Here is a 16,816-nt window from a genome sequence, read left to right as displayed (position 1 = left end):
TGTGCCGGGAAGGCCACACCAAGGCCTCTGCATTTATATGCAAGGACACAGAAGCGAATCTTTCCACTGGTGACACAAAGTTCCAAGCTTTGTGCTTATCTGCACTAATGATCATCTGTTCTGCGGAGCTGAGGTCTTTCTTGCCAGTGGGTCTGGTGATAATCCCGAGGTATTCCTGAGGGTGCTCACTTTGGATCTATAGGTTCCACCAGGACCAAATGTGAATCTGCCGTGTTGTAAGTTTGCGGCCCCGGAGAACGTGTGTGTGGTGTGCGTGTCTGTGGTGAACAACTGTGCCCACGCAGCGTGCTCTAGGCGATGTGACCCCTGAGTGAAGGGTGTGCAGAGGGAAGGGCGGGCGTGGGGGTGAGTCCCTTCCCAGGGAGTGAGTGGTCTAGGTCAAAGCATTCCAGTCACTGCCCGCTCCGTAAGGTGTGCACCCTGCCGGAAGCCCGGAGTCTTTTCCCTGTGAGGGATCCACCGGGCCTTGGCCATCAGACTTCAGAGTCCAGAGTCGGTGTCGTCTGCGCTTTGCTGGCTTCCTCTCGGCAGCAGCGGCGGCTCTGGGGGGGGGCGGGGGGGGAGACTGTTTCCGGGGGTGGGGTGGGGGGGGAGGACCGGGGCGGGGGGGGAGCCGATGATGTCAGCGGCGGCGGCGGCGGCGGTGGGGCTGGGCCGGGGCCGGGCGCTGGGGGGGGCCGGGGCCGGAGCCGGAGCCGGAGCTGGAGGAGAGCGAAACCCAAGCGGCCGGGGGTGGCCACGGTGATGAGCCGGGCCTGGCGGACGCGGCGCCATCGCAGTCAGGTGGGCCCCGGGGCGAACCGGGCAGGGCTAGGGAAGATGCCCCCTCTCCGCTGCCCGGCGCCGCAGGGGCCGGAGCCGCGCCCCGCGACCGCTCCCCTTCCAGGTTGATCAAGGGGCGCAGGGGTCTCTAATAAGCCCCGCCCCCGGACGTGCACGGCGCTGGGGAGCAACTTAAGGGCGCCCTGGTATGGCGTCCAGCGAGCCGCGACTGGGGGACTCGGTCTCCTGGGGCCGTGAAGAGGGTCGCAATCACTCCACCTATGAAGGGTTAAATTCTGCAGCCCAATGCCCCCTCCCTCTGTGGGGCAGGTTGGGGGTTGGGTTGGGGCGGGTGTGATCCTGGGCAAGCGCTGCAAGCTGCTGAGAGGGCGATGGCGTAGGAGCCAGGCAGAGAGGGGGAGGGGTGGCCCTCTGAGCGCCCCAGAGTTGGGGTGTGCAGGGTGCGCAGTGCGAGCAGGGGCCCGGAACCGCCGCGCCGTCGGGGCAGGGTTGTTGCAGTGAGTCCTGGGGATTGTGCCTCCTGCGGTACTGTGGGGCAAGGTAAACTGCTCCTCCTGGGCAACACCGTTTCCCAGTCTGGCACCGAGGGGTCTGCGAGGGCCCTCCCTGATACATAGAGACAGAAAGCCAGGAAGGGTACTTATTGGTACAGAATTACAAGCTTTGACTCTGTGGCTTTAGGTGACAGATACCTTAAGTGTGCTGTCCGAGGATTTGTATATAGTTTTTGTCAGCGTGTGTTTTCCTTCACGTATGTCTTGTGTTGTACATATGAATGTTTATGAATGTTTGTTTTCTGCATAGCTAGCATGGTGTGTGTGTTATGGTGGACACCAGAATGCGGGGTGTGCGTACCCATTTGAAGAATGCAGTCAGTTGTGGACATTTGAATCAGAAGGTATCATGCCTGAGTTCCATTTCTGTCGTCCTGATGAGGTGTGGTCCAGTTGTGTAGAGGACAGAAAGGCGGATGGATTTGTGTGTCTGTGATGTACGAGTTTCACGGGGGCTGCATGTCTGGAACTCAGACCTAATAATCCTCAGGAGCATGTGAGGTGAGGGGTTCTGCGTGGGACATGCAAGATGTGTTTATGGGATCCTGGGTAGCCAAGCACGGGAAAGGTTGCGTGTTTGCAACACTCTCCACGGGATTCTTTGGTGACGTTGTTTGTGGGAGCCTGTCTGGGCTGTTGGGCCGGGAGGCAAGCTGCTCAGAAAACACTTAGGAGGAGGTGGCGTGACAAGGGCAATGTGGGCCTTAGACCCAGGAGACCAGTGGAAGGCTTGGTGTGCGTGTCTACCTTCTGTGTGCTTAAGTGACGGGTGTAGGGCTGCCAGAAGATGTTATGGGAAAGTTGGGAGATAAACACTAGGCAGGCGAAAGGGGCAGGAATGGGTGCTGTTGGGTGGCACCGCTCTCCTTTTGCAGGGTCTCTGTGTTTGCCCAGCACATTAGGGCCATAGGGAGGAAAAGTCCTGGCGCCCATAAGGGAAGTGAGCTTAGACAGAGCGGCTCCTTGGTCATGTTTATGTAAAGGCTGGGTGTGACTTTTGTCACTAAAATGGAAAAAGGGATCACAGAGTTTTCAGTCTCCTCCTGCTTTGCCCTCTCCCCCACCCCCCTTCCGGTATCTCTGACGCACATGAAGCCCTACTCCCGGGACAGTGGGAGAGCGAGCTTTGGACAGGATTTGCTCACTAAGCAGATTCTTTGGAACAGGTTTCCCTCACCTTTGGGGCCTGGGCCCTGTAGTGCATGTGGGAGATGCACATGCACGCTCACTCCGCTGTTCTTTGTGTGCCCCACTGTGCATGTCATCTAGCCTGTGTGTACACAAATAGGAGTGCGAAGGCTTTATAGCTGTATCCTCTGGAATGGGTGATGGAGGCTGTCTGGTTATGAGGCCCGGAGGACAGGTGCAAGCAAGACTTACACTGGAACTGAAGTGTTCTGGTGCCTCCCCAACTTCCTCAGTGGAACATTCTCTGAGTGCCCTAGTCCACGTCTGTGAGATGGAGCTAACAACCTGCCTACGGAACTTAAAACAGCATATGGAACATAGTAGACCTGATATATAGCAACAAAGTAGAGACTATGCAGTACCAGCCTCTGTCAGCCCTGCTGCAGAGACTCCCCAGCTCCCAGTTTCACTGGTAACAGTAGTCGTAAACAGTTGGCTTGCAGTAACTCTACAGCCTCTGCTCCCAGGCTTCTGTGTCCCACCACTCAGCCGTCCTGACTCTGGCCTCTGAGGACCTCACTCTTTCAGGCAAAGCAGCTGAAACCCAGCCGTTAAAGCTTTTGCCCCAAGTCACTCGGTTGTGAGAGGTGCTCAGGGTCTAGGTTCTGTGCTCGGACTTCTGTGCAGCCCTTTGCTTTCCTGGAGCATTCAGTGTGCATACACCACCTTTTTTTTTTTTTTTTAAGAACATCACCTTTTTTTTTTTTTTTTTTGGAGACAGGGTCACACTCTGTAGCCAAGACTAGCCTCTAGTTTTTCCCAAGTGTCTTGCCTCAACTTCCTGAATACTGGGATTACAGGCTTAAACTATCATACCTGGCTCAGCAGGACTTTTTTTTTTAATTTTTATTTTTAAAGATTTAATCATGTATATGACTATTTTGCCCGCGTGTATGTCTGTGCACCACATGTATCTGCGGAGGTCAGAAGATGTTATTGGAGCCTCTGCAGCTGGACTTATAGATGGATGGCTTTGAGCCACCATATGGATGCTGGGAATTGAACCTGGGTCTTCTCAAGAACAAGTGCTCTTAACTGCTGGGCTCTCTCTCCTGCCCCTTCACCAATCTAGTTTTTGAGGACCAGGACTCATAGGCAGTGCTCTCTAGAGTCCTAGCCCAGGGTGTGAGAACCTGAGCATCTGTGGCTTTGCCTTACGGGTGCTGGCTTTGGGACACTGAACAGTCAGAAGTGGGGGATTGTCTTTATCCTATCCCATGGGTGATAGAAGGCAAAGGAGGAGGAACATTTAAGATCAGTCCTAACAGTTTGTAGAGATGTTGGGCCAAGGAAAGGTCATTAAGTGTGTGTGTGTGTGTTGCACTTGAATATGGCGATACTATAAGTGTCAACTGCACATGTGGAGGCCAGAGCAAGACATTGCTTATCTTTTATTGCTTTTGGCCTTATTGGCTGACTTGGGAAAGGGTCTGACATTAACCTAGAATTTGCTGTTTTGACTAGAATGACCAGCCAGTGAGCCCTCAACCTGTCTTTGCCCTCCAGTCGTGGGGTGACAAGTTCAGAGCCATGCCCCAGCTTTATATGTGGGTGCTGGGGATTTGAACTCAAGTACTGTTACTGAGAGCTGACTTGTTTGAATGATATGTATATGTATGTAAGCACACGCCACTGTGTCCGTGTGGAGTCAGAGGAGAGCTTGCAAGGGTTGCTTCTCCCCTTCTACTGTGTGGATCCTGGGGATTCAGGTTCCCAGGCCTGTGTGGCCAATACCTTTATCCTTTCAGCTATCTTACCCACCCTAGCTTTTGTGTTTTTAAGACAGGGTCTCAATATGTAGGCCTGGGTGACTTTGAACTCTCCGCATTCCTCCTGCTCCAGCCTTCTGAGTGCTGGGATTACAGGCATGAGCTACCAGACCCACCTTCTAAAGACCATTTTCAACCCAGGAGTCCCTTTAAACTGCAGTTAGTGCTGAGGACTCTCGGTGGAAGAACGGAGGTTGGAAGAGATAAACCTACAGGCAAAGAGATAGCTTGTCCATCGCCTTGATCCGTGTGAGTGTTAACGAGGGCTTGGACTAGTTTGGCAGCACAAAGGGGCTTGAGAAGGCTGGCAGGCCATTTCCAGGCAGCTTTAGACAGACTTGGTGACTGCTGGATTTAGGAACAAGGGAAAGGGTGGAGTCAGATGTGACACAGTTAACACTTAGCACGTGAAAATTTGTGTGGTGATTTATGTAACCAGCTGGCCTGCTATAGGCTCCTCGGGGCAGGTTCCAGCAGTGTGGCAGAGGGAAAGGCTCGGCATCTGGGGTCATCCAAGCCTGGATTAAAATTCTGGCTGTTACTTATAATGTCTCTTACCTTCAGTAAGATTTATTCCTTTTCTGTAAAATCTCGAGAATATAAAAAGCTACTGTGGCCTGTTGTGTGCAGCTGTGGGGGTCTAGTTAAATGAGACAATTGTATTAAGCCTCTAGGTAGGAGCCAGGTAGACTGAGTGTCCTTAAATCGAGATACGGTCCACATCCTCAGCTCTGAAGATGGCTTCTTTCTTTATAGTAGAGGCTCCAGGAAGAATAGTTTTTTCTGTTTGTTCTAGAAAAGTCTCATATTGTCCAAACTAACTTCAAATTCACGATCTTCTGCACCCAACCCCCAGAGTGCTGGTATTAAAGGCTTGTGCCACCAACACAGATTCTGTAATTTACCGAAATCCTGTGCTTCTTACATCTTCCTTCATTCTAGGCTGGGATCCAAGGCCATGCTAGACAAGTGTTCTGGACCTTCAGCCTCTAAAGTTTTTCACCCCGCATTATGCACTATGCAAGATATTTGAGCAAACGACACACCCACCCTACCTTGTCCCTCCTTGAAGCCCATACTCTAGAGATAAATGAGCAGTGTGTTTATAAGTGACACGAAGGGAAATAAAAAACATAGAGAGCTATGAAGTTTCCGAAAGTGGGAAGGGGCTAGGGAAGAGCCCTGAGCCAGGTGACAGGTCAGAGCGTACAGAAGGTAGAACTACAGGGCCTTAAGCGATCTAGAGGAAAGAACATTCCATTCTCCGCATTTGGAGAACAGCATCATGAAGAGGTGAAGCATTCTGGAATATGTGCACAGAGCCTCAGCTCCATGGTACCTCTGAGGTCATTCAGGCAGTCAGGAGTAGAAAACTAGCTGGAAATGTAAGTCAGGAATACAGCTTCCTTAGCACACCAGAGGCCCTGGGTTCAATCCTCAGTCACACACACACACACACACACACACACACACAAAACATAGGAGTGGGGCTGGAGAAATGCCTCAGCAATTAAGAGCACTGGCTTTTCTTCCAAATGGACCCGGGATTCAAATCCCAGCACCCACATGACAACTCACAATTGCCGTCTGTCATTCCAGTTGCCGGGAATATGATTCCCTGGCACAGATATACATAGCGGTGGAGCAACAATGTAAGTAAAATTTTAAACATTTAAAAAGCAAACAAATTAAAAAAAACCCATAGAAATATTATAAGAATGTTTTCGTTTTAACCCCAGATGTGGGGATATGAGGATGCTTTGCAGCAGCTGACTATGATTTGCCTCATGCTCTAGCAGAGGTGTGGTTTTGCCAGCTGCAGATAGTTTCTGCAGTTGTGTGATGTTTGGAATTCTGGGAACTTTTCGGAGGGTCTATAAATGCTAGAGCTCTGATAGGTGGGGTGGTGGTTGTTGGTCCTTCAGTGGGGTGGAGGGTTACGGTTTGTTAGTAGTTGTGCTCAAAGAAGAAACAAGAAGGAAGAAATTAGATTCAGAGATGTTTATCTTTCTCTCTTCCCTCTGTCTTCTTTTTTTGTTTGTTGTTTGTTTTGTTTTTGTTTTTTGAGACAGGGTTTCTCTGTGTAGCCTTGGCTGTCCTGGAACTCACTTTGTAGATCAGGCTGGCCTCGAACTCAGAAATCTGCCTGCCTCTGCCTCCCAAGTGCTAGGATTAAAGGCATGTGCCACCATGCCCGGCTCCTCTGTCTTCTTTCTCTCCTATCTAGTGACAGGGGGTGAGAAGGGAGCTGGGGTTGGGGAGGGATAGAGGGTGGGAAAAAGAAGAACTCACAAAGTAGCTAAGACCCTTTGCAAGAGAAACAGCATGGACAAAGAAGAACTTTAAAATTCACAGAACCACCAAACTCATCCTTTCAAATGTTTGTTTGTTTATTTGTCTGTTTAATGTGTGTGAGTATCTTGCCTGCATGCATGTTTATGTGCCACATACCATCTGCTGCCAATGGAGGTCAGAAGACATGAGATTCCTCTGGGACAGTTGTGAGCTGCCATTGGGTGCTGTAAATAGAACCTGGATCCTCTCAAAGAGAGAGTGACCAGTGCTCTTAACTGCTGAACCCTCTCTCTCTACCAAATTCATCTGGCAGCCCAAATTCTGCCTTTTTTGATTCTTCATCACTTTCCTTACCATTTTCCAGGGCGAAATTTCAAGACTAGGCACAGTCATCCCTTAGTATCTATGAGAAGTTGGTTCCAGAATGCCCCATGGGTATATATAAATCTCAAAATTCTATGCTGCTATAAGTATACTATACTAGTAAGTCATGTCTGGTGATGTGCTCCTACCCTCCCAACACTGAGGAGGTGGAGGTGTTAGGATCAGGAAGGAGTTCAAGACCGCTCTTGATCAGTTCAGGTCTGGGCTACAAGAGACCCTGTCTCAAAATAAGTAAACAGCGTGTCAAAGTATCTGCATTTAAATTGCGTCCTGCTGTCTACCTTGTTGTCTCTACTTAAAATGTTTAAATCCTTAAATTCTATATAAATTGTTTTTGGAAACTTGTATTTTATTTGTTTGGTTCCATTCAGGGTTCTCCCGTTTGGGTCTGCTGGCCTGATACTTGGTATGAAGATCAGGGTGACATTGAACATAAGTGACCCTTCTGCCTCCCCTCCTCAGTGCTGGGACATGCATGTCCACCACACCTGTTCAAATAGTTCTTCTCGTGTGTTGTGCAGAGAACAATGGCCAGAGAATAAAGTCTGTGTGTGTTCAGTGCAGGACCGGTGTTTTGGAATATTGTTGATCCCTAGTTGGTTGGGTTATTAGCTCATTTTATCTTTACAGCCACCCTGCCCAGTGGGAGCTGTTGCTCACAGCCACCACACAGTCAAGAAAACTAAGGTGAAGGTTAAGTAACCTCTCCAGGATCACATAGCTGGTGACGTCATCGCCCATAACTCATTTTAGGGCACTGTCCTGTCCTGGGGCAGTTGAACTGGTCTAAACCGTAGGGGACTAGCAGCAGTGCCAGGGTCAGGTCGCCGCAGCAGTGCGTTCCCTGGACCTGAAGATGAGCTCTCAGTGCTTAGCTCCTTATCGGTGGCCATTCTGAGTGTTAAAAGGAGATGGTGTGTGTAATATATTTTGCTATGCTTTGCCTGGCAATAAATGGCAGCTCCAACACTTGTAGTGATCATGATTCTGGGTGATTGTTAAGAGCCAGGCCATCTTTGGGTCTCTGCAGTTCTAAGAAGCACTAACAGGCCTTGCCCCATACAGTGGTAGTCCACACGCAGGTGCATATCTGTAGGCGCCTGTCTTGTAACATGTGGTGCGGGCTGGGCAGTCCTGGCTCCAGGGGCGAATGGGGACTGGAATCAAACTGACTCTGCTTATCTTCACATGGCTTCCTAGAGGAAGGAGCTCCCCTAATTATACAAAGTTCTATGTAGGCTAACAGTGGGGGCTGTTAGCATCCTCTGTCATGGTGTACTGAAGTCACTGGAGACTTGGAACCCAAACTTTGTAGGGTCAGATCCCAGGCTTAAGCTAGCTACCTAGTATGCCTGAATTTTTATCATCTTAAAGAAGAGAATCACACTAAGTGGTGAGGGAAAAGATGAAATGACACAAATGCAGTGCTGAGGCCATCATAAAAGGGAGTAAGAGGGGCTGGAGAGACAGACAGCTCAGTGGTTAAGAACACTGGCTGCTCTTCCAGAGAACCTGGCTTCAGTTCCCAGCTTACAACTGTCTGTAATTCCACTTCCAGGGGATCTGACACCATTACCCAGATATACATGCAAGTAGAACGAACACCAATGTACATTTAAGATAGATAGATAGATAGATAGATAGATAGATAGATAGATAGATAGATAGGAGGGAGTAAGAGACAATGACTCCAGACAACAGGTGAGGAAAATATCTGTCCCCAGGACTCTTGCTGTACCACAATGCAGTAACAAATGGGGCAACCCTTGGGCTCTTGCTCTGCGCCTGGCATGGTGGTCACAACTTTGGTTACAACTATTGCCCTGTTTACCACCATTTTTTCCTCCTGCCCAGAAGAGGTATCAGAGCCATGAAGTGAGGTATAGTCTTTAGTCTATATGGTGATCACTGGGGAAGGAGCATTTGGGAGATTAGATGAGAAGCTTTGGATGTGGGACACTGGTGATTGTGTGGCCCTCGGCCTGTGGAAGGAGCCAGAGCTTTGTGGGTACACTGAGGGTAGATAAGAAGGACCCACGCAATCTCTGCCAGACTTTGGATAAGGGACCAGAATGACTCTGGAACTCGGATCCTCAAATGAAAAAGGGAACCTGAGACTGCAGTGGCCAGCCCAGCTGTGAATTGCTCACTTGTGACTGTCATAGCTTACTCTTTGGTTGCCTACTGTTCCATTTGGATGAACCTCTCAGCAAGAGGTATGGTGGGTTACATGTGCCCCCGGTCCCGGCTTTAAAGACAAAATCCAGAAGCCAAAGGTCTCAGAACAAAGAGTTGGACCCAAAGCCCCTCACTCTAGGTCTGCTCACCTTCCCAGGGTCCTCAAGAGACTAGAGCAAATAGGCATGTATGCATGCCACTGGCCAGCTCCTAACACCCCCCAACATATGTCCCAGGCTAAGGTTTCTGGGTCTGTGGTGTAGATGTGGAAGCACTCTCCTAATGCAAAAATCTAATCAGGTTAGTCCTATGGGGAGGGCGGAGTTCTATTTTGGTATGTAAATAAGCCGACTGAGATTTAAAACAACAACAACAAAACATGCAAATCTTTGATTTCTTTGAGTCCCAGGTCTGGGCCACAGGGATTAAAGAGCGGACTGCAGGCTGAGGCTGTCCTGAACCTGTGGGATTGAAATGTGCTGCTGTGCTATTCCGAGGCGAATTGGGGCTATGCAAATCATCTTGTTGTACTTCCCGTAGCTGACTGAGCAAGCCTAGTGATAATCTTGTGGCCTTCCTGGTCTGATTGGATTTGGCCACATAGCCTGACAGGCTGCTGGTAAGGATCAGGGTTTGTAGAGCAGCCAAGGTGTCTTTGACTGTTGGCCCACACCCCGAATCTTTTCCTTGTGAGGACACTCTCCCCTCTCCTCTTGATTTCTGACACAGTTTCCGTTTCTCTGCAGAAGGAAAAGGCCAGGCTGGAGGGACTTGCTGAGCCACGACGCTTCTCCATGTTGGCTATGCTCTCAGGTGAGAGAGTGCAGGGAAGACTACAGCCAGGGAGAAAGTAGACCCCAGGCGGGAAGGCAGCCAAGGCAGCAGCCATTTTGTTCAGTCCTCCTCCCCCCGCCAGTGGTTGGGTGTGGAGAGCTCCCCCCTTCTACTGCTTACTGGGAATCTGGAGGTCATGACCACTTGCCCTTTGCTGTGGCCTGAGGTATCCCTGGACTCTGCTGACCCAGATGTTAGACATGTGCTGGTCTTGGACACTGGTTCGATTCTGAGCAGTCTAGTATTAACCCGTGCCTTCTGTGGCCCGAATTATTCAGCCTTTCACCAGATTCTGTCCAGCAGCCTCTAACTGCCATCCCTCATTTATCTCCCTGCTCTCAGAGATTCCTGACACCGGCCCAGCCTCTGAGACTCTCCCTGGCCTCTTTTCCCTATGTTTAGGCTGGCATCATGCCACCCCCTGCAGAGGTGACGGACCCATCCCATGCCCCAGCTGTCCTGCGTCAGCTCAATGAGCAGCGGCTCCGTGGCCTCTTCTGTGACGTCACCCTCATAGCTGGAGACACCAAGTTCCCTGCTCACCGCAGTGTCCTGGCCGCCTCTAGTCCCTTCTTCAGAGAAGCCCTACTAGCCTCAGCCCCATTGCCCCTCCCACCAGTTACTGGCGGCTCAGCCCCCAGCCCCGCAACCACCACAGCTGCCTCCTCTTCGTCCTCCTCTCCCCCTCCAGCCTCTCCTCACTCTTCATCTCCTCCCCGGGTGCTAGAGCTGCCCGGGGTCCCAGCAGCTGCCTTCTCCGATGTCCTCAACTTCATCTATAGTGCCCGGCTTGCACTCCCTGGTGGTGGCGGGGATGGGGCAGCTGTGGCAGAAATTGGAGCTCTGGGCCGGAGGCTGGGTATCTCCCGTCTACAGGGCCTGGGGGAAGGAGGTGATACTTGGCTACCACCTGCCCCAGCTTCCATGGTCACCTCAGATCCTACTGAGGATGGTTTGGGGGCAGGACCTAGAACAGATGGAGAGTGGGTGGGTGACAAAGCTGAGGCCCTGACTCCTGACTCCCAGCCCCGACGGCCCTTTCCTTGCCCTCGATGTGGAAAAAGCTTCATCCATCCCAAGCGACTACAGACCCACGAGGCTCAGTGTCGACGAGGGTCCAACACTCGGGGGTCTGCAGGGCTGGGACCTGGGGTCTCTGGCCCTGGGGGTCCTGCAGGAGTGGATGCCTCTGCCTTGCCACAACCAGTGGGCTTCAGAGATGGCCCTGAGCATGTGGTGAAGGTTGTGGGCGGCCACGTGCTCTATGTGTGTGCAGCCTGTGAGCGTTCCTACGTGACCCTGTCCAGCCTGAAGCGGCACAGCAATGTACACTCGTGGCGGAGGAAGTACCCCTGCCGCTACTGTGAGAAGGTGTTTGCCCTGGCTGAGTACCGCACCAAGCACGAGGTGTGGCACACTGGGGAGCGCAGGTGAGTGACCTGAGGTGACAAGGGAGGGATGGGCCAAGGGGGCTAGAAAGCCGGCTTGTCCACACCAGGATCTGCTCTTGTCCTGTCCTGCTTCCATGCCTCCTTTCAGCCCCAGTTCCTGGATGCCAGCATCTTGCCTGTCCATCCAGGCTTGGTGCTGTGGGAAAAGCTAGGAAGGAAAGAGAAATCTGCCCCTCCCAGGAGAGAACTGTGGGAGTCCAGGCCCGCCCACTGGGGTTCCGAGCACACAGAACAACACCTGGTATTTCCTTAGCCTGTCCATTCTGTTCTTTGCACCACAGAAGGCATTTCGGGGGCTAAACTATGTGACTAGTCCCATTTCACAACAGAACAGCTGAGGCTGAGAGTGGAAGCTGGAAGGAGCCAGGGTGCTGAGCTTAGTCTGGTCCTGCTGCAGTGGCTGGCAGGGTGCAGCAAAGCAGCAGGAAGGGAGGATGGACAGGTTGCTGGGCAGTTACAGGTCTGAGGGCTGCAGATGACAGGGCAAGATGAGGCCCTGCCTTCAGGGCCCTTAACTCAAGTGGCTCTGTTCCTGCCCTATTCCCTGCTGTCCTGGCCCAGGTACCAGTGCATCTTCTGCTGGGACACCTTTGTCACCTATTATAACCTGAAGACCCACCAGCGAGCCTTCCATGGCATTAGCCCTGGCCTCCTAGCCAGTGAGAAGACACCCAATGGAGGCTACAAACCCAAGCTTAATACCCTCAAGCTGTACCGCCTGCTCCCTATGCGGGCAGCCAAGCGGCCCTACAAGACCTACAGTCAGGGAGCCCCCGAGGCCCCTCTTTCTCCAAGCCTCCACACACCGGCCCCCGCGGCAATGCCAGCCAGCCCCCAACCCTTACCCCCACCCGCCCCAGAACCTGGTCCTCCCCCCTCTGTCATCACCTTTGCTCATCCGGCTCCCTCTGTCATTGTCCATGGGAGCAGTAGTAGTGGTGCAGCCGGGGGCGGACCAGCCGGCACAGGAGGGTCCCAAGCTGCCTCAGTCATCACTTATACGACTCCCCCAAGACCCCCCAAGAAACGAGAGTACCCACCTCCTCCCCCTGAGCCTACAGCAACACCTACCAGCCCAGCCTCCACCGCCGTCAGCCCAGCCACAGCTGCAGGGCCAGCCACAGCCACAGAGGAGGCCAAGGGCCGGAATCTGCGGGCTGGGAGGACTCTGACTTACACAGCCAAACCTGTGGGTGGGTTGAGTGGGAGTGGGGGTTCCCCCACAGGGACTGGCCGAGGCTCTTCTCAGCTTCAGGCTCCACCTCCACTGTGTCAGATCACTGTGCGAATTGGGGAAGAGGCCATTGTCAAGCGCCGCATCTCAGAAACTGACCTGCATCCCGGAGAGCTGAGTGGAGAGGAAGTAGAGGAGAGCGAGGAAGAGGAGGAGGAAGAGGAGGAGGAGGACCAGGAGGAACAAGAGGAATCGAAGGCTGGAGGGGAAGATCAGCTTTGGAGACCATACTATTCATACAAGCCTAAGCGCAAGGCTGGAGCTACTGCCGGCGGGGCCAGCGGGGTCAGTGGACTGCCCCGAGGACGAAGACCACCACGCTGGAGGCAAAAGCTGGAACGAAGGGGCTGGGAGGAGACCCCATCAGTGGAGGGCCCAGGAGGACGAGGACGTGGTGAGCGTAGGCACCGTTGTGGGGATTGTGCCCAGGCCTTTGCCACTGTGAGGAAGCTGAGAAAGCACCAGGAATCCCATAGTGGAGGCTCCCACACCTCCAGGACTGGGAGGAGGTCTTCCACCCGCTTCACTTGTCCCCACTGTGCCAAGGTGTGCAAGACGGCAGCTGCCCTGAACCGACATGGGCAAAGGCATGCTGTGGAACGGCCCGGGGGCACTCCGACACCTGTCATTGCCTATTCCAAAGGCAGCATTGGCACCAGGCCCACTGACGTCAAGGAGGAGGCCCCTCAGGAGATGCAAGTGTCCTCTTCCAGTGGGGAGGCAGGCGGTGGTAGCGCTGCCGCGGCTGAAGCTTCTGAATCTGCCTCACTCCAGGACCCGGTCATCTCTGGGGGTGAGGAGCCTCCAGCAGCAGGTGGGGGCAGCTATGTATACCCGCCTGTGCAGGAATTTCCCCTGGCCCTGATAGGAGGCAGCCGGGAGCCCGGTGCCGGCAAAGGAAAACCTGGGAATGAGGGTTCCTTGGGAGCTTCGGAGGGAGACCGGATGGAGGGGATGGGGACTGCCAAAGTCACCTTCTACCCTGAGCCCTACCCACTTGTCTACGGCCCCCAGCTCCTTGCTGCCTACCCTTACAACTTCAGCAACTTGGCTGCTCTCCCAGTTGCTCTCAACATGGTCCTACCTGACGAAAAGGGTGGTGGGGCCCTTCCCTTCCTACCAGGGGTCTTTGGCTACGCAGTGAATCCTCAAGCGGCGCCACCCACTCCCCCTCCCCCTCTCCCTCTCCCTCTGCCAGTTTCCCCTAAGGAAATAGGGGGAATGACAGGGGTAGAGAGAACCCAGAAGGGGGATGTGGGGTGAGCACCAAGGCCAGGTCCCCCTCTCACCAGATGCCACCCTCCCCGAGTCCCCTCCCCCCACTCTCAGCTCCCTGGCTCCCTGCCCTTTGGGAGCCCCATCACACTCTTGTGCAGGGATTTGGGGGCCCCTGGAGCTCAGGAGTCAGGCAGCTTTGTGTGATTGTAGTTTCCCCATTCCCTGAGAAGGGAGTTTTGGTGGTTCCTCTCTCAGTCTTCTCCAGGGAATGGCCTCTGTGAGGGGAAGAGCCAACTCCCATCCCTCGTCCAGCCCTTGGGGCAACTGAGCAATATACTTATCTGAGTCTCTACTTACAGCCCCCACCAGCTCTGAATGTCTAACCTGCTCCCCTGATCTGTAAGCCTAGGGGGAACCATCTCTCACCCAACGATGCCTGCTCATTCTGACGCTGTCTCTAAGCCCTTCTTCCCCAGAGGCTTCCTAGCACATTCCATCCTTTGTGGCCCAAGGCCTGGACCAGACCATTGTGATATCTGACCCACCAGCCTGGAAGCATGGCTTTTGGATTCCGTTCTTCCCAAGGGTGGGTTTCTCTGTCCTTGTTTCTTTCATATTAAGATGCCATGCCTTCCTCGGCTTCCATGCCTTTGGATCTTCCATATTCCTTCCTGTGCTCCTAGACTTGGAGATGGCCTAACCCATTTCAGGTCAAAAGGAGGTGGGAGGTGTCCTGTGGCTAAGCACTTTTTCAATACAGGGCAGGGAAATCGTGGGCCCTACCTTTACTCCCACGTCCAGTGACCCCAGACTCTTCCAAAAGAGGTGAATAGATCATAGCTCTTCTGGCCTTTATATGTGGCTTCTTTGGGGCTAACCTAACTTTGAGCACCAGGGATGAAGCACTCCATAGAGAATGGAGAAGAGACTCTACTTTCTCCCTGACAACCCCTTACTAGGGCTTCTCCTAGATTAGACCAAATAGCCAGATAAATGGATGGGGTTTGATCTGTGGGTCAGCCCAGGATTTGAACATCACCTCCATCTTTACCTGTATCCCTTCTTCTCTGATGTCACTGTCCTCACCTATCACTCCAGATGGTTTTGAAGGAACCATCTTTCTCTTCTGGTGGGCTTTGGGGTATCCCCACCAACTTTGCCTCCAAAATAGCACCTTATACCCCATCTTTGACTCAGTCCCCCACACCCAAAGATCCCAGCCTAGGAATGGGGTGCAGGGATTTTAAATAGTCCCTAATCCCTAATTTGCACTAGTTAACCCTGGTCAGGGGACCTATGTTTCCTTCTAGTAGGGACTATAGAAAAATGTTTGTTCTTAATTCCCTTTGAAAATGGGGCCTCCCTGATGTGTGATTAGATGGATATTTCCAATATACCCACCTCCCCTCCCCCACAAAGAAAGAACCAGCTCACAAAGGGAGAGCCAGTTTGGGCAAGCAAATTTGATGTGGGAGTTAGAGGAGTATGACTTCAAAAGGAGAAAGACTGTTTTAACCAAATGACAGTCTTTCTCTCAGCTACTGTTTTCTGGGGCCAAGATGGCTGCCCTCTGACCTGCTGTGGAGAGGGCAAGATCATGGCTTTTGGAGGGAGGTGAGTTTGGGAAGGCCAGGAGCATCCTCCTGCCCCCTCCTAGCCTCCAAGTATATAGAAAGGGGGAGGTTTTTGACAGGCTTCCTGAATGTTAACCACGGAGGGGGTCACTCCACCCCTCCTCTGTCTCTTTGCACTTTTCTTGGTCTTGGCTACAGCCTGAGTGAAGAATTTCCTACTGAATGTACCAAGTTCCAGTTTTTAAGGGTTTGGAAAAAGTTTCAAACAGGGAAAAATGGAGAGAAAAAAAAAAAAAGAAAAAGAAAAAAATCACTAAAAACTCCCATAAATCTTGTTTCTGGCACTTTAGAAAAACTGCAAAAAATACATAATAAAGAATACATATATATATATCTACACACAAATTATATATATAAATATATCTATATATACAGCGGAACCACAAGAGAGACGGAGGAAGGCCTGAAGGCAGGGGGCAGACCGAGGTCCCTCCTACCCTTCACTGCCCTCCTCTGAGGAAGTCATGAGAGAAGGGGTGAAAAATGGTCTGGGGAATTTGAATTTCAGAATAGATCAAAATTCTGACCTTTTGGAAGAATTGAGATTATAAGTGGGTTTTTTTTGTTCTTGTTGTTGTCGTTTTTGTTTTTAATAAGGGTAAAGAGAATAGCTTCCAGAATTTAGCAACAAATAGTTGTGGCAAAGCAGAAACTTAAAAATATGTATTTGAGATGGAAGGTCTCAATATCATGAGTTTCAGGTGTTGGAAGTTTGGGATTTTTGTCATTTTTCGCAATTTTGTCATTTGAAGGTGATCAAGTCTTGTCAGTTTGTGCCCTCTTTCCCCATGTGACCTGGGAAGAAGGGAGAAAGTGGGAAGCCACTGGTTCTGTGCCACAGCACGCAAGATTTAGAATTTTACAGACTCTAGCTCTATACGTAGCAAGGACCCAGATTTAGAGAATCTGACCAATATTTATCTCCAGATTTGTGTGTGTTTCCAATTCTCTAGGCCAATAAATCAACAAGACAAATGAACTATGCTCACAGCGGGATGCCAGATGCGATCATTTGTGTGGCTGGGGGTAGGGGGCAGGCATTTGTTGTCTTTGCTTGGCAGGGATCCTGAGACCTGTAGCCTACTCCTGACTCCAGGTGCTTCACTGTAGTTGTCTAGCCCCTAGGCTGCAGCTCACTTCTATCTGACCTCTCTACACAGAGATGCTAACTCTGGAGCTGGGGATGTAGCTCAGTCAGTAGAGAGAGGGCTTGAGTAGAATGCTTATGTGTTTCTCAGCTCAACAAGATGGCACACACCTCTAAAACAAGCGC

At 51.9% G+C, this 16,816-nt stretch overlaps 1 protein-coding gene across 4 annotated transcripts; it reads left to right on the top strand.

The window, feature by feature from the left end:
* Window positions 1-674: 674 nt before the first annotated feature.
* Zbtb4 (zinc finger and BTB domain containing 4) lies at window positions 675-16,522 on the top strand. 4 transcript variants are annotated; one of them, XM_029483518.2, is made up of 5 exons: window positions 677-804; window positions 9,713-9,791; window positions 9,919-9,985; window positions 10,409-11,436; window positions 12,019-16,522. In XM_029483518.2, the coding sequence occupies exons 4-5, from the start codon at window positions 10,418-10,420 to the stop codon at window positions 13,952-13,954; spliced, it is 2,955 nt and encodes a 984-aa protein (XP_029339378.1). In that variant the 5' UTR covers window positions 677-804; window positions 9,713-9,791; window positions 9,919-9,985; window positions 10,409-10,417; the 3' UTR covers window positions 13,955-16,522. The 4 variants fall into 4 exon arrangements, with proteins under 4 accessions (XP_021032642.1, XP_029339380.1, XP_029339378.1 ...); XM_021176983.2 differs by lacking the exon at window positions 9,713-9,791 and having other exon boundaries at window positions 675-804; XM_029483520.2 differs by lacking the exon at window positions 9,713-9,791 and having other exon boundaries at window positions 675-804; window positions 10,349-11,436.
* Window positions 16,523-16,816: the final 294 nt, after the last annotated feature.

Source organism: Mus caroli, unplaced genomic scaffold (assembly GCF_978045245.1).
Source record: "Mus caroli unplaced genomic scaffold, Mus_caroli_1 scaffold_13, whole genome shotgun sequence".
NCBI lineage: Eukaryota > Metazoa > Chordata > Mammalia > Rodentia > Muridae > Mus > Mus caroli.
This window is presented reverse-complemented; position numbering and strand designations above follow the sequence as displayed.

What these genes read in the sequence shown, in the direction of transcription:
- Zbtb4 (XM_021176983.2), top strand. Translation starts at nt 10,418, where the DNA reads ATGCCACCCCCTGCAGAGGTGACGGACCCATCCCATGCCCCAGCTGTC. An exon ending in TGGCACACTGGGGAGCGCAG is followed by an intron (nt 11,437 to 12,018) that starts GTGAGTGACCTG and finishes GTCCTGGCCCAG; the next exon opens with GTACCAGTGCATCTTCTGCT.